Raw genomic sequence first — 22,284 nt, 5'->3', positions numbered from 1 at the left:
AAATGTATTAGTTTAATTATTTATTATACTTATGTTTATTTCTAGTGCATGCTTAAGGATTATCAGAGTTCTGAATAAATAAATTCCCACATATACTTAAGCCTCATTGAAGGCCGGCGCTAGATAACTTACTGCCTGATGCAGTCTCTGTGGGTCCTAAATTCTGCCGCCATATGAGCCCTAGCGCTGGTTCTCGGTTTGCATGAATAACAAATCAGTTATTCTTAATTCAAGTAGCCCTAAATGTAATTTTTGGGCTTTTTATCATCAACAAAACCTATTTTTAGCATATGGAAAGAAATTTTTGGTAAATTTTTCCTCGTCAACAATTTTTAGCGCATTTAACTTAAATCTGTAATCATCGCCAAGCATAATGCCAACATAAATGGTTATCATTCTCCTTTATTACCATAATTTCGGGAAGAAACGCTGCGGCGTTTACGTGTTTAAAACTTAAATTTTCAGCTGGTGCGGCGTTTAGGTGCACTAAAAATAAAATATTTCCTATGATGGTCGTTGTACATAGTTTGGATGGCCTTGTCATTGTACACAGACTGGTGCTGTTCCCCCCACAAAAGCCCATTCAGTTGCTTTTTGCAAACATTATTTTGTTTTCATTCTTTCTCTTGAACGGACCTACATGCCTTATTCCCCCTAAACAGGATCTCGGAACAATAACATTCTTCTCCCTATCAAATCAACATTCTCATCAGTTTGAATAGTCTCTTCTTTGCCATTTGATGAATCTTCCAAGATTCATCCTCTGCCCCACCACTGCCTTTTCTGCAATTTTTTTTAAAGGCGTACACGACTCCACCTGCCTTGCAATAACGAACTCTGACGTAATTCCCCTTCAGCATGAATCGATTCTTCTTGGCATTTTGCCAGATACAGATCCCATTTGGATAATTTTAAGTAAGAAGAAAGCAGAAAATTTTTGAAAATGGCACAGAAGCTATATTTTAATTTTACATGCTGAACAAATTGAAAATAGAGCAGCAGCTCGAGAGTTTGAAGTGGACGAGAGATGTATTCAATGTTGGAGAAATGAAAAATATGCCAAAACAGAAACGAGCCAGAAGAAGTGGTACTGTAATGTGGCCGAATCTAGAGGACAACCTTGCAAACTAGATAAAGGAGCAATGAGGAAAGGGAATGGCAATTTCGAGTGTAAAAATTCGCTTAAAAGCAAAATTTATAGCAAAACAAATGAACATAAATGATTTCAAAGGAGGGCCTTGCTGGTGTAGTAGATTTATGAAAAGAAAAAATATTTCTGTGCCTACTAGAACAACAGTCAGGCAACAATAACCAACGGACTGGCAGGATAAAAAGGCATCTTTTCTAAAATATGTGACAGATATTATTGAAAAAAGAAAGAAAAAAAAATTCTTTGGTCACAGATAATAAATATGGATGAAACATCGTTAGCTTTCGACTCTCCTGCAAACAAAACTGTTGATGAAACTGGTGCAAAAACTGCATCCGTGCTTATGACGGGGAATGAAAAAACGTCATTTACATGTGTGTTAGCTTGCGCCGCAAACGGTGACAAGCTAAAGTCAATGATCATTTTTAAACAAAAAACTATTCCGAAGGGAAATTTTCCTAATGACGTAATTATTTGTGCTAACGAGAATGGCGGGATGTGCGAAACAATCATGCATGAGTGGCTACAAAAAGTTTGGCAGTGTCGTAAGGGATCTTTTTTCCAACCAAAAGGGTTATTGATAATGGATTCCATGCATGCTCATTTACTTGAGTGAAAAGCAGATGTCAAAAATTGTCTATGACCATAGCAATAATTCCTGGTGGTTTGACAAAAATCTTACAACCATTAGATTTGTCAGGTAATAAATCCTTCAAAGCTGAAGTTCGAAAGCGGTGGAAGTGTTGGATGAGTGAAGGATTGGATACGTATACCAAAAGCGGTAAAATGCATAGAGCATCTTATGAAGAAGTTGCAAAGTGGGTAGGAAGTGCATGGAAATCGGTAAAAACATTGTCAATAATAGCAGGGTTCAAAAAAGCTGAAATTATATCCTTAGTTAAAGAGACTGTAAACCAAGAGGATGAATGTGACAATCTGGAAGACTTGGACTTAGATCAGGATTTTCTAAATCTTTTTAATTCAGATAGTGAAGAATCAAATTTTGATGGCTTCATATGATGCATAGTTTGCTGTAATTCCTTTTGTAAGTAAAATTTAAAATTTCCTTTTGTCATCCAAATTCAATATTTCGTTGTTGCAACATTTTTTATAACATAGTCTGAGTATTACAAATATGGACTTCTTTAGTGGGTAAATATAAGTATATTTGTGAACGTAAATATATTTTCAACATTTCTTACCTTTAATTTATTTTTGAGTTATGGTTTCATTTCATGCGTTTTTCTTAACCAATATGTCATATATCAGGACATAGGTTGAGATTTTGCATCTATACGGCCCATGAAGATGTCTTGCGCAATTTAATCTATTGTGGCGTTTCTGTGTAATTAAAATTTTTTCCCCTTGTTAGTTAATTGAATTGTTATTAATAGAATACTTGAATTGTTAGTAATAGAATACCGTATTAAATTTTAAATTTAATACGGTATTCTATTACTAACATAAAAAAAATATTTAGGCATTCCTACACGAGTCATTATGCAAGTTGTCATGTTTTGATAAACATTCAGTAATGAAAGGAAAGTATAATAAATAATGATTCGCCAGGTTGGCGTCAGATCAATTATGTATCTGTGTGGAATGTTTCGGTTTGAGATGTACACGAAGCAGATACGCAGCAACGGAGTCAAATTACTGATCCTACAAATTTATGCTAAAATGATTGTTTCTTCAATAACAAGGTACTTTATTTAGTGTCGAAGGGAAATTAAGAATCGGAACTCTCCAGATGTTTTATTATGCACGGAGAGGGGAATCAAATGCGCATAACCTACGAGAAAACGTTGTTGGTGGTTTTGAGGTACGGATTTTAGATCATTCCGGATAATGGATGTGCGAATTTCGGACTTTGTTCTGTATCAGAAAAAGATGCATTTGTTAGAGCAGAAATATATGCAACTTTGGCATATAAAAACACTTCATCATTGATTGGATATTTATGTAGAATGTAATCATGCCTAGTAGCAGAAGTAGCTTCTAACAAAGAAATAAAACTTATTTTTGTCTTCCTCTGAAAATTCTTCCACTACTTTGTTAGCTGCAGCCCCTATTAGCAAATCAGAAAAAGATGCATTTGTTAGAGCAGAAACATATGCAACTTTAGCATATAAAATAACTTCATGTTGAATGGAAATTAATGTAGTATGTAATCACATACTAGGCAGAAGTAGCTTCTAACGTGAAATTAAATTTATTTTTGTCTTCCTCTATTTTATTAGTTGCAGCACCTATTACCAAATCTTCATCTTTTTCCTGATTTTTGATTTCACCATAGATCACACCATACATAGAATTTGAAGACAAAACAAAGACTTTATTTATCAAACTTTGATAAAATGTCTTTAAACAGATCATAAATCATTGATTACAAACCATGAATTAACGGAATTCTGTTTTGTAGAACAATGAATGATGGCAGGTCTGAAGACAAAAACATAAATATTTGTTCTTCAAAAGATAAGCTTACAGTAATTGGAAAATGTTTTCCTTGTTGTGCAATTAAAAAAAAAAATATATTTTGAGACAAATTTGTATCAGTTTTATGCTTATATTTTGTAGTATTATTTTGAGAACTGAAAATTAAATTGATCACTGGTGCAGAAATTATTTTATTTTTCTCAAACCTATTTTTGCCAATGGAAGTAGTAACTACATTTCCATTTACATTAGGTATTTTATAACTTTCAATAGAACCTTTTATCTTAACTCTAGAAGCATTTATTTCTTCCTTAAAAAAATGCAAGAAGTGGGTTCCATTAGTTGAGGATTCTAGATCAACATTTCTTTAAAGATAGCCAGCATGTACATACATGTTTCACAACTTTTCTTATTTCAGTATTATGCAGCTGTTGGGTTTGTTTCATTTTTTCCTTCCTTTCAAAACTCCTTTCAAGATAATAATAAATACAGTAAAAAGTTCCAGATCCGAACTCGTCGCAACTTCCATGATTCCGGATTTTTCCGGATATTAGATCATAAGTTTAAATCTAGTAAGATGGCATGTAGAAATAATAAAAGCAAACTTCACTCAATTTCTGAAGAAACCAGATTAAAAAAAGAAACAATTGGATACAGTTTCAAATCAGTATTATTGCTTCCATTTATAGAAAGGCAGATTGGAATGGTTTTTATGCAATCAATAACTGACACGATCTGTGGTATTTCTAACAGTCTCACTTTCTGTGCCATTTTATTTTTATCTGAACGATGAGCAGGAAGTGAAATTCGTACGTGGCAAATTTTGAACTACGGATAATCGCATTTGTCAAAAATTCTAACAACGGTATGGCTGTGTAGCATTTCTCCAAACTAAAAAAACAAGTTCGTGACTGGACAAAAAAAGTCTTGAATTAGCAGATGCCCAAATTTAAAAAGGTAACACATGGTTGTTTTCTACTAGCTGAGCAAAAATTTCGCCAACTTCAGATTTTGCATTTTGATGACGACACAACAAACGAGCAATATAAACAGTTTCAAAAACAAGACAACTCATTTTCACAAAGCGAATAACTCATCCCATTTAATTTTTTCCCATAAACTTAAGAAATATATCCTAAAGAAATTAAAAATTGCTATATTTGGCAATTTACCCCTTGCGTCTGTCTAAAAGAAAAGTACCTACGTTTTTTACGAAATAAGCAGATTCATATATAAGCTGAACCCTTTAGTTTAGTTTTAGAGAATAAGTTCCAAAAATTCTCAGAAATATATGGTAAGTGCAGATAGTAGCACTTAGAATGTATTTGGAATTTTTTGTTGCTAATAGAGCCATTAACATCATAGCCGCAAATTTTAATTGCTCCATTATTAGTTGTCATTGATAGCTGTAAAAATTTTTAGCTAAGTTACAGAGCTTCACATATTTCATTCTTACTCTTGTATTGGCATTATTTTCTAAGCATATAAATGTATCTAAAATTTATAATGATATATAATTTTATATTCCATAAATCTCTATCGAGTTATTCTCAAGGTTAGAAGTACGCTTTGATAGTTACTTATCTACAAAAAATCTGCATTATACATTAAATTTAGAATGGATAAAATGAAAATAAAAGGCAGAAAAACATCTATAGTATACAAAATTCTCTTATCCATACTGCTCTTGGATCGAATCCTTATGGAACACAGCAGTGGGATGGCGATTGTGAAACTGGCCCAGTTAGGAAGCACAGCAGGTGAAAGATTCAGCGCAATGACTAAGAATATAAGCCAGTGGTCTTCAAACTTTGTCAACTCACGGAACACTTAAAATTATAAAGGGTTTTTTCGTAGAACCCCATCACAGCCTTAGATATATATCTTAAAATAAACTAGTTATATCAATACATTATAGGTACCTTGTGTAAAGACAAAGGATTAATAGCACTAATTCGTGTTCCAGGTATAATGTACTCTTGCATTATATTTAGACATAGGATTGTGTTTGAATTTTTTTTTTACACAAACTGTTGAAGTCTAGCTCTAACGATGTTAACTGCAGTTGCACTGTGCATTTAATTTGTTTCTATATAGTCAAAAGTCTTTAATTCGGACATCCATAAACCAGAATGATCTATAATCCGGACCTCAAAGCTACAAATTTTCTGCACATGCGTAAACACATTATGCATTTACGCATGCGCATAATACCTTTACTCATGCGCATGCACGTTTAATGTATAACAGGCGGTACAAGCTAAGCTAAAATTATCCAAGCTGAACCCTTTAGTTTAGTTTTAGAGAATAAGTTCCAAAAATTATATATTTCAGTTATTCCAATATATATTTCAGTTAATGTTGCAGATTGGATTGTTCCTTCATCTTCTAATTGGGTCCTGCTTATTATTTTTTGCAGACTGTTAGAGCAATTTTATAAAAGTAAGCTTGAACTTTCGATTATGTCAAAAAGAATGTCTGATTCTAGAGCTGCCAGAGGATATACAAAGCGAAAGCATGTTTCGATGTCCATCAAACAAAAAGTGGAATTGCTGCAAAAAATGGATAAAGGCATATCCTATGTTTCTCTAACCATTCCGAAATCTGTTTATCAATTTCATGCTGCTCTGCCGGGGGGGGGGGGGGGAGTCGCGGCGCCCAATAAACTGGAAGTTGATCTGTCAGCACTATCCTTATCTTCAGAGCAGATGTTTTTATTTTATTTGGCTTATAATTCCTTACTAAATGTAGTAGTTCATCTCGATGTACTCCGTCTTTGATGTGATTTAAATCAAATTCCTCGTCATTATAAATATCACGAATACACATCAAATAGTTTTCTGGTTGCAATTTTCTAATTTCGACTATGCGTAAATGTATGCTTTACGCATGCGCGCGTTTAAAGAAATGTTTAATAAAGTAAACAAATAAATATTAAGCTCTTTTTTTTTTGTAAATTTTGATACCCTTTAGATCATAATTGCTGTTTATTTCATAAATTATGGTTTCATATTTTTAATTTTATAATTTCTGCATACCATCTTAGCAGATTTAAACTGATGATCTATAATCCGGAAAAACCAATAATCCAGAATCGCTGAAGTCTCGACGAGTCCGGATTAAAGACTTTTGACTGTATTTTGTTTTTAATGCCGCAAATGTCAAGAAAGATTTTTCACTTAAATATGTTGTTCCGAATGGCATTAAAATGTTTATAGCTGTAGAAGAAACTTCTAGGTATTATACACGAATCTACAACCAAAAATTTAGGAGCTGCGCTTGCTTAAAATTAAGTAATAGCACTAAACCATGCTCAAGTGCTTTACCCTCAACTTTTATGCTTTTGAACACGTATAAAGTAAGCATTTTAATAAATTATACTAGATCTTGAAATAAGAAATAAATAAAACAGCTGCTGTAATACAAGTCTGAAATGAATTAATTGATTAAGATTTTTGTAGTGGTTTAAAATTTTAGTTCAGCAAAATTTCAAAGCATTACTGAGAAGTACAAAATGGCCATGTAAATTGCCAATAGATAGGGAGCAAGTTTTGCACTAAACTATTATAATAAAGATAGCATATATTTTAACATATAAAAAAAAAATACAATGGTCATAAGCTAAGACTAAAGTACAGCAAAACATTAGATTCAAATACTGCTATTCCTACTATAATATTCTAACAAAAAAATTAACTTCAAAAATTTTAGCAAAAAAATTTTTTTTTTTTTAACATAAAATAAATTCCTTACTTAAGTTAGCAGGACCAGGTATAACAGATGCATCTAGGGCAGCCATGGGAAGAACATTTTTATTTGCAGGCGTGGAAGTTACGAGTTTGTTATTTTTTGAACTACCTTGGCTCTAAAATGAAATAAAAAACATTTTTGGAAATACAAGGACAGCAATTCAGAATAAATATTAACAGCTTGCCTAGTTATTCCAAGTTGACCTGATCATAGAAAATGATTATCACGAGTTAACTCGTTATTCATGGTTCATGACAGACTTTTCTTATTTACTCCAAATAAACTCTAGTGTGTTTTGTGGTTATGTTGGTGACTTTCACAATGATTTGTGAGAATATGTCATACACAGTTTTCAATTTTAACTAATTTTTTTTTTTTTTTTTTTGCCTTTTTCATATTTTATTTCTTTTTAATCATTCATTTCACACTTTTTCTATACATATAAATATTCAGTTTATGATTATTAAAATTCAAAATTATTTTTTTGTGTTCGTCCTTAAAGAAAATACACGAGTCAGTAATAATTACTTACCATTCATTTTGCTTCATAAAAATATTAAAAAAATGCAAAAATTTTGAAAAAATATTTGTAGACTCTTATGTCTTGTTGTACTAATTAAAAGTATATAGCAAAAACAATATGAATAATTTTTAAACAGAAACTGAAAAATAAAAAGTTATTTAAGGGGTTAACATTTTGAATGACATTCTAAGATAAAGACAGCAAAGGAATCTGTTTTCAATTTAATTGAGATGAGAAATAATGCATACAAAGTGGTAATAAATAAATCAGCAATTTTCAAGGGTGAATATTAAGATAAAAAAGGACTGTACTTTCAGTTTGTTGATTCGGCTAATTTCTGTTGTAAAATAGTGTTTTTGGCAAGTTTCCAAAGAAAGAAATAAAGGGATGCCTAACTGGCAATGACCAATTCATTTAGACACCAATTAACCCGTGGGCGGTCGCGTTCATATAAGCTATACCAGCGTGTGCACTGGGTTCAAAAGTCTCGATTTGGGATTTTTGAAGAAAAAATTTTAAATCTTCAGAAAAAGTGTACATCTGTGCAAATAGTAAATTTTAGGATCAAACTTAAAAAAATATGCACATTAAAATTTTTAATTTCTGCAAATGCTTTTACGAAATAAAATTTCTTAAAGGAACAGAAAATTGTATTTTATATTAGCATAGGAAAAAATATAGTATCTCTGTGTCATATTTTTATTTTCATTATGAGCTCTGTCATTTACTCTGTATCGATTCTTTATTTTGTCTATTAGCACTACGACACCGAGAAAAAACGCAACAACAAATATTAGTACTACTTTATACAAAGTATTGTGTGTTCTGCTTACAAATATTTTTCACATTCTGCGCAGCGCGTTTTCATTTTCGTGTACCTTTTTGGCTGGGCAAAATCTTCATTTCTTTTATCATTCCAAATACTTTTTCGCCCAATAAAGCAATTTATGTTATTCTCACTTTCGTTTTTAGAAGAATTATCACATGAACTAAACATTCATGATCACTTCCATCCTCAGTTTCTTCAATACATTCTATCTCCAGTTGATGCATCTAAGAACCTTTGTAACATTTCTTCCTTGTAAGATAAATTATGTGACATGTTTGCCGCTTTCTATACTATCACAAATCAACTATGTAATACAGTACAAAGTCTGTAATCCGGACGTCCATTATCTGGAATAATCTATGATCCGGACCTCAAAGCCACAAACCTTACGCATTCAGGTAGAGAACGCGCATACAATATGCATGCGCGTAAATAATGCATAATGTATCAGGGTTCGTAGCCACATTTTAGTTAGAAAAATAAGCACCTATAAGCACTTTTCAAGCACATTTTAAGGACAAAATAAGCACTTGTCTAATTACATTATACACAACTGCATAACCTTAAAAGAAAAATTAGACTTGTAATTTAAAATATGAGCAATGCAATATTTATTAAGAGAATGAGCATTACCTCAACCATGGAAAACAATTAACTTTTTTATTTTTAAATGACAGTTCAATTTACAGGATTAGTTTACAATGAGAGGAAAAAAAAAACTATGCAGAACTAAACTATATTAGAAGATTTAATGATGAAATTTAGTTCAAAATATAGAAAATAAATAATAAGCCATATTAATTGTATTCGTTTGGCACCTAATAATAAATACAATTTATTTTTCCATTCATATTAATATTTAAATAATTTAACTTAAATCAAAATTCTGAACATTTTCTAAATTTTCATTGCATAATAGTTTTCCCTTAACATATATTCCAAGCAAAGTAATTTAAGTAAAAAAGAGGCACATTTCTGAAATCAGAAGGCAGGAAATTGCTTCATTCAGTCATCCTTTAACAGTAAAAGCTTAACTAACCCGCATACTCGGAAATTGCCGAATATTCCGGATAGTAACTGGAAAAAGAGGAGTGGGGGAGACTGTAGCCGTTCTTTAGATTTAAATTTAGGCTAAATAAATGATTTTGACATTTCGATATGTGCATCATATAAAAATAGACCAACGGAACTGAGAAATATTCTGCTTAGAAAGCACAGTAAAACTCTTTTAAGTGTTCATAAACAAATCTCAGACTGAACATTAAAATTAATTATCAAGGCAAAATACTGCAAACGTTATTGCGCAATATGTGCGGCGTAATTCTTCCATATGTGATATTACGCAATCGGAATCAACACCTGCCAGTATTCGGAGAATAAAGAACTAAATAAAGGAAAAGAAAGAGACTTACTAATCTGGGGTGTTTCTGATTCTAATTTTCAACAGACTGCATTAAATTTCCGGAATAGAATCAATCTTCGCTTGGGTTGGGTAGACCGCAAAAACTTTTAGTCCTATTCAATCCATCTGGACAATGACCAAAAAAAAGTCCGCTGCTTCAATGTTAGAGATTTTGTGGAAAAACTCCCAACCTCCGTACTGTATAATGTATTGGCAAAAAAAAAAAAAAAAAAAAAAAAAAAAAAAAAAAGAAAGAAAGAAAGAAATTATTTTGACTATTTGATTACTTTCCTTTTATTTAAGCCATTCCAAATATTATTCCTTAGAAAGCTAATCTGTGTAAAAGCACACCCATTTTTGGAAGTTTATCTACACTTCAGCAGTTATTGCAATTATATTATTATAAATATTCATACATATGCTCATAATATAAGCATAACGAATCATAATAAACACGAATATGAACTGACCATGCGGAACGAGAATGCAAATTATTAAAATCTTGATAGAAATTCAAACGTGTGTAGTATTTGGGTGGGAGGAAAAGAATACCGAATGTACCGGAATTTTCTACCGTTTTCGCAATTCGTTGACCAATAGAGCGACGTGCACCTGTCTGTACTCTCGCGCTCACCATAGGTTACGTTAATGCAGAGGAAGGGGGGAAGCAATTTCCGGGAGTATGATTCACCATCTGATGTTGCATATAAGGAAGAAAAGTTGTTTATTTAGTTTCGGCTTTGGTATGGGGAAAAAATGCGCGTTCATTAAAAACAAAGGATTAAAAAAGTCTAAAAGCAAAAAATAAGCACAAAAAAAAAAAAAAAAAAAAAAAAAAAAGGTTTTAAAGAAAAAGTAAGCACCTATAAGGGCCTTTATATTTTATTTTCAAATATAAGGACTTATAAGCGCTTGTAAGGACCGCTATGAACCCTGTTTATGCTTTATGTTGGCTTTAGTTTTTCCTCATACAAATTTTGATCGGAGGTCAATCGGCGATAAGCTAACGTGGTTGCTGCTGTTTGGCCGATGACTTCAAGATCGGCGGGTTGGCCGAGTATTATATATATGTACACCGGTATTGGCAAATGTGTCTTGTTATTATGAGTTAGCATTGTGCTAGTTTTCTTTCACTCAAATGATTTTAAATGTAAAGGCTATAGTGTTAGCTTATTTTATTTTAATTTACGGAATAAAGAATGAATTTTATTTAGATTTGTCTTAGCTTTATTGAAGGGAAGCAAAATATGCTTTGCCTTTATCACCACTGCCAACACTTTACGCATATGCGCGTTGAAAGAAATGTTTAATAAAGTAAACAAATAAATAGTAAGCTTTTTTTTTGTACATTTTGATACCCTTTAGATCATAATTGCTTTTTATTTCATAAATTACGGTTTCATATTTTTAATTGTATAATTTCTGCATGCCATCTTACCAGATTTAAATTGATGATCTATTATCTGAAATCGGCGAAGTCCCGATGAGTGCGGATTACGGACTTTGTACTGTAGTAATACGAACAGGCGTGCCGAGTCTAAAAGGCCTGACCCGATCAAAATCAAGACCTTAAATCAAAGCCCCAGTAAAAAAAAATCAGAAACAAAGAGGTTTACCTTGGACCCGACTAACACAGGATTTCAACAATTTATGTGAAATAGGCGTGCTTTGAGAAAGATTTGTTTAATCATGCGGGTCCATGGGTCCTCGTGGGTTAATAAACCTTTTAATTTCCCTGATTTATGATCAGTTTCTTTTTAATTCACTGTTGTTACCGAATTTTGCTATGGACACCTTGTCTTTGACAAATCCCCCCCGCCCAAAATGAAGAGGTGTTTAACTCATGCGATACTATATGTGGCATGAAATTAGATACCATATGGGATATGATACACACGATAAATGATCTTTGTAGTGGCCCAAGTATGGCATGAGAAATAATTATTTTTATTTCATATATTTGTTCATGTGTTTAATTATTTTATAAAATTAACTATAATATTTTGTTAATATTTATATTTCTTTTATGCTGAATGGCAACAAGTAGTTCATATTTATATTTAAATTTCTTTATGCTGAATGGCAACTAGTTCTGATTCATGATTGCTTGGTTTTGGTTTAAAAACGTTGCTTGTAGCGTCACATTTCGATAGCTGGAAAATAAAATGCAATAAACTTAGCTATTTGTTTATAATTCATGCTGGTCCTAATCATAAATTAATTTTAAACATAGTAGCCAAGGCCACATCTTCATATAGGATTTTTTTAGAAGTTAAAATTTTGTTTAAAAGCTACTTGAAACTGTCACTTCAGATAAAAAACATACAAGTAACATTAAAATACACATTATAAAGTGTTAGACTGCTTCTTAATATTCATTCTTTAGACTGCTTCTTAATATTCATTCTTGAAAATCACTCAATTATGTATGATCACCCTGTATTCCATTAATTAATAAAATAATTCTCAGAGTAATATGATAGGGTTCCGACTGAAATTTAAATTTTAATCTCCTTGATATTCATGATCTAATTGAACACTTTTCTGATTAAACTTGCTGAATTATTTAGGAAATTAAGTGCTAGTAATTAAATTATTTTAAGCTTTTACTACAAAATAAATGAAATAATTAGAAACATTATATAAATCTTATGCATTACTTTGAAAAAATAGTAAAAATGTGTATGAACATCTAAACTATTAAAAAAAGGCAGTAGCTTTTTTTCTAATGAAATATTCCACCTGAAAAAAGTTTCCTCCCGAAAAAGAAACAATATTTACGAATTATCTCCTCAACCATGAGAGCTGGTAGAGATCCCACCAAAATTGTGGCAATCATTCTCACCGAATTATGAAAAAACTGACATCTCCTTAATGCAATAAACAATCACCATATAATCTACTTCATAAAAAGGCTTCTTGAATTTCTCTGAATTTACCAGAATCTTCTTTTAGAGCACTATGAATACAAACTTCCTGCAGGCAAATGTTCTAATTTATTAGTTTTCTTGGCCATATTCAGATGACTAAATGGTGTTGATGGCATGGTCCCTATTTTGAAAATAGTCCACAGCTTGCCATTCTGTAAAAAGCATGTCCCGAATTTTAATAATTTTTTTCAAAAGCTAGAGAAAAAATACAGTGATAGAAGATAATTTATATCCTTGTTCATAAAAAACAAAGCATGGCTATCAAGAATTAATTAGGGTCACATCAAATGAAGGCACAGATGCTATTATTGCACTGTTATGTCATGCTTATCCATATTCAGCTCTAAATCCCGCTGTTTGATTTGTTTCATGGTCAGTGGGATTATCATACTATAGAAATGATCCTATGAAGTGGGATTATCAAGGAAACTGATGATAGCACATCATTCATAATAAATATTATGCTTTGTAGTATTTCAGAATAAGAGTGAAGACTTGGGACTGGATTGGCAAAACTAATTAATATATTTATCATAGCATATAACTATATAATGTGCTAACTTTTAAATCATACTATTTATTATTAAAAGGTAATTACACTTCTAAAGAGAAGGCTGATAAAACAATTATGTAGTTAAAAAGAAAAATTAACTAGTAGAAAGACATGAGACTTACAATTGGAGAAAATTATATCAGATATGAGCCAGGTTAAATACAGCAAGTAAAACAGATTAAACTCCCCATTTGCTTTATTTTTTTATTTGTTATTATTGAAATCATCAAGATTATCTTATAATAATAAAGCATTTTTTATTTGTTATTATTGAAATTACTAAGATTAATCTTAGATGAATAATTTGTTCTTTATTCTTCCTTTCACTTTTGGCAGGGGGAAGCCCTTTTTAATTCCAGTTTTTCGAAAACGCTAAATTTTCTCCAACCATTTTTCATTTCCCTCACCTTTCAGTATTTTGCAAGTGAATGGGAACCAATACTATTAGATATCACTATGAAACAATTACAAATATTTATTTTTTGAAAACTGAAAGCTTTTTCTTTTTTTTGTTTGTTTTTTGTTAAAATAAGGAAAAATAAATGGGAGGGAGGGGGAGAAAACTACGAGAGCTGCATAAAATTTTAATGAATATCCACACAACTAAAATTTTAAAACCTTACACTACCATTTACCCTTAATTTATATGAAAAAATACCACAAATATATATTTCAATAAATAGTCATATTTTATTGAAAATGAAGGCTATTTTAAAAACTTTCCAGTAAAAGACTATCATACTTTTAAATGTTTTTGAAAAAATTCTACATATTATTTTATATATTTAAAGTGAAACCTTTTTTCCATTTGTATCTTAGCTAATATGAGATTTGTGGCAGGTAGCTGCCATGAGGTTAAAGGGTTAAAATTGTCTTTCACTTAAATTCTGGTCTTTATTATTGAACTAGAGCAGATCATTGCAAAGTTACTGAATCTAATAACATAAATGCATCTGCAGAACATTCATAAAGCCTCATATTTTTTTTATTATGTACAAGGGAAAATAGGAAAATCCCATGCAACAAACCCATTCAGCTGATGTGATAAATTCTCCAGTTTCATAATTTTAGTCAAATTTAGCCCAAAACTCTGAATCCAGCTCATGTTTAAATAAAAGAAATTGCCTTCATTCAAATGCAAATGACTTTAATAAAATGGATTTCTATTAAATTGCATCAAAAACTCCTTCTCAGTAAACATCATATTACTATCAAAAAACATAATTATTTAAATTAAACCAATATTTTTAATTTAGTTTATACAGGTGACATTTTAAAAATTACACGTAACCCATAACATAATACACATCACATTACAAACTGTCAAACTGGTAGTGTTAGCTACAGCAAGTGAAATAAAAGTTCAGTTATCAGTTGAAGATATAAATAATTTAGTTACACTTTTATTAACCTACTGAGTGCAGCAGGTTTTTGGATTTGTCATGAAGATCTGTATTTAACAGCATTTATTAGCTAAATTGTATAGTTACTTATTCAGTCTTTATTTTCATAAATTTACATTAATTAAGATGACATTTACATTATTAAAGAAAATAAAAAAACACAATATCTTAAATTGTAAGATAATATATACCAAGTGACAAAAAATCTAATGACTGGATAAAGCAAGTCATGCTGCTCGGAAGGGTAAAAATTACTTTATCAGCATAACCTGTCAAGCTGCAATATTAGAACCTGATTTGAAAAGTTATGTTTTTGTCAATTAACAATACATTTTATGAGCCTTCAGTGCTTGATTTCTCAGATTCTTTATGTTAGGATGAAAATTTTAAATTACTTTAACCTCAAATAGAACAACAAAATTTTCTGATCAGAATATTTTGGTCCGAAGCAATTGCATTTTAATATTTTCTGATCAAATACAACTGGTATAGAGCATATATCTGAGCAATCTTCATAGATGCAATGCACAACAGTTGTTTATTGAACGATAGAATTCAAACTTACATGTTAAAAAAGCATCAGCTTAAAATAATAATAATAAACACCATTTAAAGCTTTTCCATTATCAAATGCTATTTCACACTTTTAATTCAGTAAAATCTAGAATAAAATAAACAATTTACATTAATAAAATGTTAAACTTACATCTTTGCTGATGTAGCACAAAGTCCGGTCTCTCCTTGTTGATGAAAATTTTTCTGCACTTTCCTTATATCTTGATGGCACATTATGTCCTAAATGAAAATTGAAACCCACACAATTTTTTATACGCATTTTAATTCTCAGATTTATCAAAGAAACATTATATTATGGAATGAAAGAGAGAAAAGAAAATCTGGAAAGGTATTTTTAAGAATGTTTTAATGGCAAAATTTATTACAAGTTTATTTAAAATAATTTATTACAATCACTTTAATTAATTTTGTTTTTTTCCAACATTGCCACAGTCATTACTACAGGTTTGCATACTACTGTCCTTACCGTAATGACCTGTCCCAATAAAAGATCCAAAATGAAACCTTGACTGATTTTCCATAAGTAGTGTTGCATAATTGCCAAGCATTGAGCATTGATACAGGATGTTTAAGTGCTAAATAAGTAAAATTCATAAAAAAAGGACAGGTAATTGTTTATTTTAAAAGTGGCAATATGGGCTCATCCGAAGACTGCCAGAAAAATAAGCACGCTTAGAGTGACTTTTCTTACTGCAAATCACTGGAGCCTGCAGAAAAACTTCAAATGTGGCCCTAAATGTTCTTATGGGAGTAATCCCCTCAACATTATGGCAGAACTTGAGGCAGCAATTACTACAGTTTTACAACTGAAACAAAGTGTGGAACTGAAAGAGCAATTGTTCATCCCAGATCAATTTGAACAGAAATCTGTTCCCCAACAAAAACATCAAACAGCCTCTTCAAACAAACTACAACCTAACTTCCAGTCAAGCAGAATCCACAAATAATATCCAGTAGCAGGGGTTCTACGAAAGAGAAAAATAGGTGGTACACAAAGAAACAAAGTATTTTTAATTATTGAAATACAAAAATTAAATACCCCAACATCCTGAATCTAAGCATGTCAGTTTAAAGGATAAATCTAAAGAATATTTTAAGAGAAATTTATCGGATTTCAAAAATAATAAACAAGTAATGAAAGGTTTTGTTACTTCAAGCAAAAAAGCTTTGGAAGCTAGTTAGTAAACCTAAGAATTGCCAAGACTGAGCAGGCTCACACTGTTGAAGAAAACCTTATATTACCAGCAGCTAAAGATATCATTTTGATGTTATTCAACGGAAAAGTGGATAATGAACTTAATAATATTCCATTATCAAATGATACAGTAAGTCGACAAATTCCATAAAAGAGGTACTTGTTCCAAAAATTAAACACAGCGAATATTTTGCATTGCAATGGGATGAAAGTACTGATATAATGAACTTTGTTCAATTATTAATTTACATATGTTTCGAAGAAGATAAAGTAATTGTCGAAGAGTATTTATTTTGTGAATCTCTTCATGATAGGGCAACTGCAAATGAAATTTTCAAAATAACTGACAATTTTATGTCTGAGAACGATATTCCTTGGAATAAGAAGTGGCATAACTAGAACTCTTGGGCCCTTATGCAAAAAATGTTTTGGGCACCCTTTTAAATTTACAGTACAATATATTCTGCTAATTGCAATAAAAAAGTGAAGTGCACAACTGGCTATTATAGCACTCCCGTATACAAGATTTCAATGTTCTACGACTAATCATCTTTGAGTTATGCGATATATATATATCTCTGTTTCTCTGTACACATACGTATGCACGTATATGCGAATGTAGAGATGTCATGAAAAAAAATCCCTTTTGAATCCATTTTATAATCCTTTTTGAAAGGAAGAGCTCTTTAGTCTGTCCGTACGTACAAATGTCATGAAAATAAGCAGTATAAATGGATTTGAGAACGGTCAAAATGGATATTTCCGTTGAAATATGATACCCGACATTTTGGTATGTGTAACACTGATTTCAGCTTTTATGGGGCCACCTTGCCCTTGGTCATAGTATTTATAAAAGAATGCGTATTTTTTTTTAAAGTTTAATCATGTGAATGTAGTTCAGCAGAACATTCAAGGGCCCCTTAAGCCTTCGGGCCCCTATGCAACGGCACTCTTTGCCTGCCCTTATTTACGCCACTGGGAATAAGCTTGGGCTTTAACAGGAAAACATTCCACTGTTATTTCTCAAATAAAGAAAGTTGCACATTAAACAAAATGTACACAGTGCTCCATTCATTGTGAAGATTTAGTAGGCGAAACAAATCCGGTGAATCTTTACATTATGGTAACTTGGTGATTTTTTGGTGAAAATTTGGTGACCAACCCTGCTACAGCAACCTGCTAGTTTTGTTTTGGACGCCATTTTGTTTTCACGAAGTAAAGGCATTTTTTTTTTTTTTTTACTCAACATTTTTTCCAACAATCTGATAGCCAAATTACGCTTATACTAGAACTTTTATGGAACAAAAATGCTTAATCATGGCGAAGATTAGGTGCGAAATTGGGAGAAAGTGCAGAATCGCAAACTGCTTGCCGCGTTTTTAAAAATTCCACATACACGGTATCCATGTACACGTCGACCTATTTTCGCTTAAAATAACATCCCAGAATTGCACAAAAATGGCATTGCGTACACTCGACTTTATCTATGTACACATCGACCTATTTTTACTTAAAAAGTCAAAGAAAATTGACAAAAATCCAGTTCTTCTTACTCTTGTAAAAAGTGCCAAACAAATAAGTGGGCGATTCTGCACTTTAGCAGCGAAATTGTTTCTAAGTGCTTATTAGCTAAAATCACAATCGGAATTTTCCAGAAAATGTCACATTACATGTCTCATGATCTCTTATTTCTCTGAGACAAAATAATCTGTGATTTGAACTGTGTACTTCTCAGATTATTGCTAAAGTCCTAGCTAGTAACCTTTATCGCCTTACCAAAATGTCGCCAAACTACCTGTTACCATATTCTAAAGATTAGCCACAATTCCCCCAAACCTGAAAATCGTTTTGAATCAAGTTGTGAAAATTGTTAATTTTGTTAAAAGCCAAGCTTTAAATTCAAGAATATTTACAATTTTATGCCAAGAGATGGGCAATGGACATGAAATGCTTTGTTACATTCCGAAGTAGGGTGGTTATCCAAAGGCAAAGTTTTAAATTGTTTTGAACTTCGATCAGAAATTCAAACTTTCCTCTATGATTCAAAATTTGAATCGGAAAAATGTTTATTTAGTGAATTATGGTTGGTGCGGCTAGCATATTTAGCTGATACTTTTGGAAAGTTAAATGAATTAAATTTAGAATTACAAGAACAAAGCGTTAATTTGTTTACCATTAGAGATAAAATAAATGCAATAATATAAAATCTCAAACTAATAATCAAAGAATTGTATAATAATATTTTCAGCTTTTTATCACATTTAGAAAGTTTTCTAACCAAAAATAATTTTAAAATAAAAGAATTAGCATTCAACATTAAAAATCATTATTTTCATTGATAAATAATTTCAACATGCATTTTGCCGAGAAAGAAAATTGGATTAGAAATCTGTTTTGTTCAAATGTACCTGAAATTTTGTCTCGCGAAGGAAAAAATTGATAAAAACTTCCTGTGATCGAACTGTAGTTGAGGATTTCAAAAATAACACACTTGTTAACTTTTGGCCGAACTGAAGAATTAAGAAACTGATCTCTCTTAAGCAGGTCCAAATTTCGCACTAAATTTTAGAATTAAGTATTATAACTTAATTTTTGATAATTGAAATGGTAATTTTTAATCTAATATTTTTGTGTGCATATTTAGTACAAATAACCAATAGGTTGAGCAAATGACAATAATATATATATATTTTTAAATATTTCTATTAAGAAACTGAAAAATAATCATTGTGAAATGTAGTGGTAGCATTTTTCAAATTTTTTTAAATGGTACGTGTTAGTGAAAAGGTTGAGAACACTGCTCAGTAGCATACACTGAGGACTGAAAAATTTATAACAAGGTGGGGCCAGCAGCGATGATCCACTAAAGTCTATAGAACAGCAGCATTTTCCAAGCAGAATTAACTGCTATACAAGCAGTAACCTCTTTTGCAATTGTTCTCTCCAACAGCCAAACAGCATTACTGGCTATCAAAAATATAATGCACTCCTCGCCAGTAGTGCAATTAATAATATCTGAACCCAGAACAAAATCAACTGAACAATATTCTGGATAAGAGGACACTCCAGCCATTACGGAAATGAAAAGATGGATGAACTTGCAAAGCAAGCAGTTCAAATGCAAATAGTTTCATTTGTCAACATCCCTTGGTCGTCTCATCCCAAGGTACATACGTAAAACAATAGCAATGGATAGTTCGCAACAAGAATTGGACTCCATGCTGGACGGAACAATTTTCTTCCATAAAGAGAATCTAACAAGTTCCAACCCATTTCTTACTCAGTATGCTACAGATCACGACCCCTTCCCCACATATTTCTTTTTTAGACATTTGGATGTGTGTCATAAAAAAACTAACAAGTGAAGGCATTGATTTGTGCGAACTAGCACAAAAGAACATTAATCTACTATTACTAATAGAATCACTGACCTGCTACAATAGTTCTTAAAGAAATATGTTTTTAGAATTGGGTACTTATGTGTTATTGCAGCCGCCTTAGAATTCTCCAATTTTTAGAATGTGCCAAACTCTTGTAGACACCTGCATAATGACCCTTCAGTCAAGTAATGTTGCCATTTGTACATGCATTCTTTTTATTCTATTCCAATGGCTTTTATAAGCAGAATATGATATTTTAATCCTTAAACTTAATTTTTAAATATGCACTTGTTGAATTTGTCAACAATGGGGAACCCAGTGATAAAATTTCTTCATGGTCACAGAATTTTGATACAAAATATCTAAAGAAAACAGTGAGAGGATGAATTTTGCAGACAGCCGACTTTACCAGAGCTTGTGTGATAGTGTATCTCTGTAATTCTGTGATCATTATATCATTTTTCATATATTATAAAATTGAACATAACTCATTTTATAATTATAATGACAAATCAGAATTGCTTCAGTTGTCTTATCCAGTGACAACCTACTTCTTTCATCTGACCAATGAGTTAACATTAAGCAAGATATTCTCTCCACATCTGCATTATGGACTGGAAAGGCAAATACGTATTCACACATTTTAATTAGATATGACGTCTGCTCAATATACTTTGTATCTACAAAAGTCTTTTCCTAAGGAACAAATCATTGCATTTCTTTTAAAGAACATCTTCAGGAAACAAATTTAAGTATAATTACATTACATTGCTTTCCAACAGGACACACAACAAATAATATTAATAATAATAAATAAAAAATTCGTGTTACAAGAAAACCTCCGGAGATCGTGCAACTTCAGAGATAAATTTTCAGCTGCAAAGCAAATAATAAATATGGATAAAACATATGTTTCAAAAATGGATCCAAAATTCACACACAAAAATGATATAAAAGAAAAAAATATCTCATTATTCCTAGATAAATGCACATGTTTCTTTTAGATACTGGGGAAAACTTAAAATCTGAAAACATTTTTTTTTTTTTTTTTTCTAAATCTTACCTCAGTTTTACAAACTATAGGCAAAAAGATAAGTCACAGCTTCCTCGAAATTACAGAAAAAGTGTTGCAAACAAAACTGTAGTTTGGATAAAAACGTTTTTTTTTCCAAACTACAGTTTGGAAAGAAAAACTGGACACTCACAGGATAAGCATTCATCGAGAATCCGGCTGAGTCCCTCAGTACATGAAGCTTTTGAAGTTCAGATTAGTAAGAGTAATAAAGTTTTATTTAATTACAACTGTTTCGTACTTTAATCATAAAATTTTTTTTATTCTGATTACATAAAAACAAGTACAAGAAGAAATTAAAAACAAATAGCAATAATAAAAACCCCATTATATTTTGTAATATTTATATATATATATATATATATATTAACCAACAGCTTTAAATAATTAGTATAACTTAAGCCAAGAAAATAATTAAAATTTTCAAAGTAATAATAAAAACATGAAGATAAATTTTAACTAGAAAAATATGGCTTATAATAAATACCTTTAAATGAGGAAGTTTAAAATTAATACTAACTAGATTTTTTGGTTGACGATTTCGGTTTCACAGATATTTTATCTGACATGATGACTTTCTTCGGTTAAGAACAACAACAAAAATCCCGCCGTTTTTAAAGCAGTTACAGTCGCAGAGCAAGCTGCGATATCAGTGAACACGGTTTTGTATAGTTACAATGAATAAATTATAGATATTTAAAAAAAATAATAAATAAATAAATCTGGAACATTTCAGATGTAAACGATCGCTCAAAAATATTTGTTAAGCTATGTTGCGATCTTTATAGACTGGAAGGCTGTTTTTCGCGTTTTCAGCTTTATTATTAAATAGCATTTTCTTAAATAAAAATTATTTTAAGCCATACACAATTCAGCAGTACAAATGAAAAAATTAAGAGCAACATAGCAGCTTATGTTTAGAATTCCTCATGCGCTATTATATGTTGGCATACATTTTTTAGTCTTTTCTCAGTTCATCATGCCAATGTTCGGTTTACTTTTTCTACCACTAAGAACTACTAAGACCCACAACAAATAGTATTACTACGGCCCACAACAAATATTTTTGCGGCCCGGCCAAT

At 31.2% G+C, this 22,284-nt stretch overlaps 1 protein-coding gene across 1 annotated transcript in view; it reads right to left on the bottom strand.

Annotated features, from left to right (window-relative positions):
* LOC118205509 (uncharacterized) overlaps positions 1-21,874 on the bottom strand; it is a 51,867-nt gene extending 29,993 nt beyond the window's left edge. The window contains exons 1-3 of the mRNA XM_035377796.2: positions 21,723-21,874; positions 15,686-15,774; positions 7,343-7,454 (exon numbers count right to left, since the gene is read on the bottom strand). Coding sequence (XP_035233687.1) covers positions 7,343-7,454; positions 15,686-15,774; positions 21,723-21,771 — 250 coding nt within the window. The 5' untranslated portion in view covers positions 21,772-21,874. The remainder of the gene's footprint in view (positions 1-7,342; positions 7,455-15,685; positions 15,775-21,722) is intronic.
* Positions 21,875-22,284: the final 410 nt, after the last annotated feature.

Source organism: Stegodyphus dumicola, chromosome 9 (assembly GCF_044657685.1).
Source record: "Stegodyphus dumicola isolate Sdum_Otavi_A_Nest chromosome 9, ASM4465768v1".
Lineage (NCBI taxonomy): Eukaryota > Metazoa > Arthropoda > Arachnida > Araneae > Eresidae > Stegodyphus > Stegodyphus dumicola.
The sequence above is the reverse complement of the archived record's forward strand: the minus strand, read 5'-3'. Positions and strand labels throughout refer to the sequence as shown.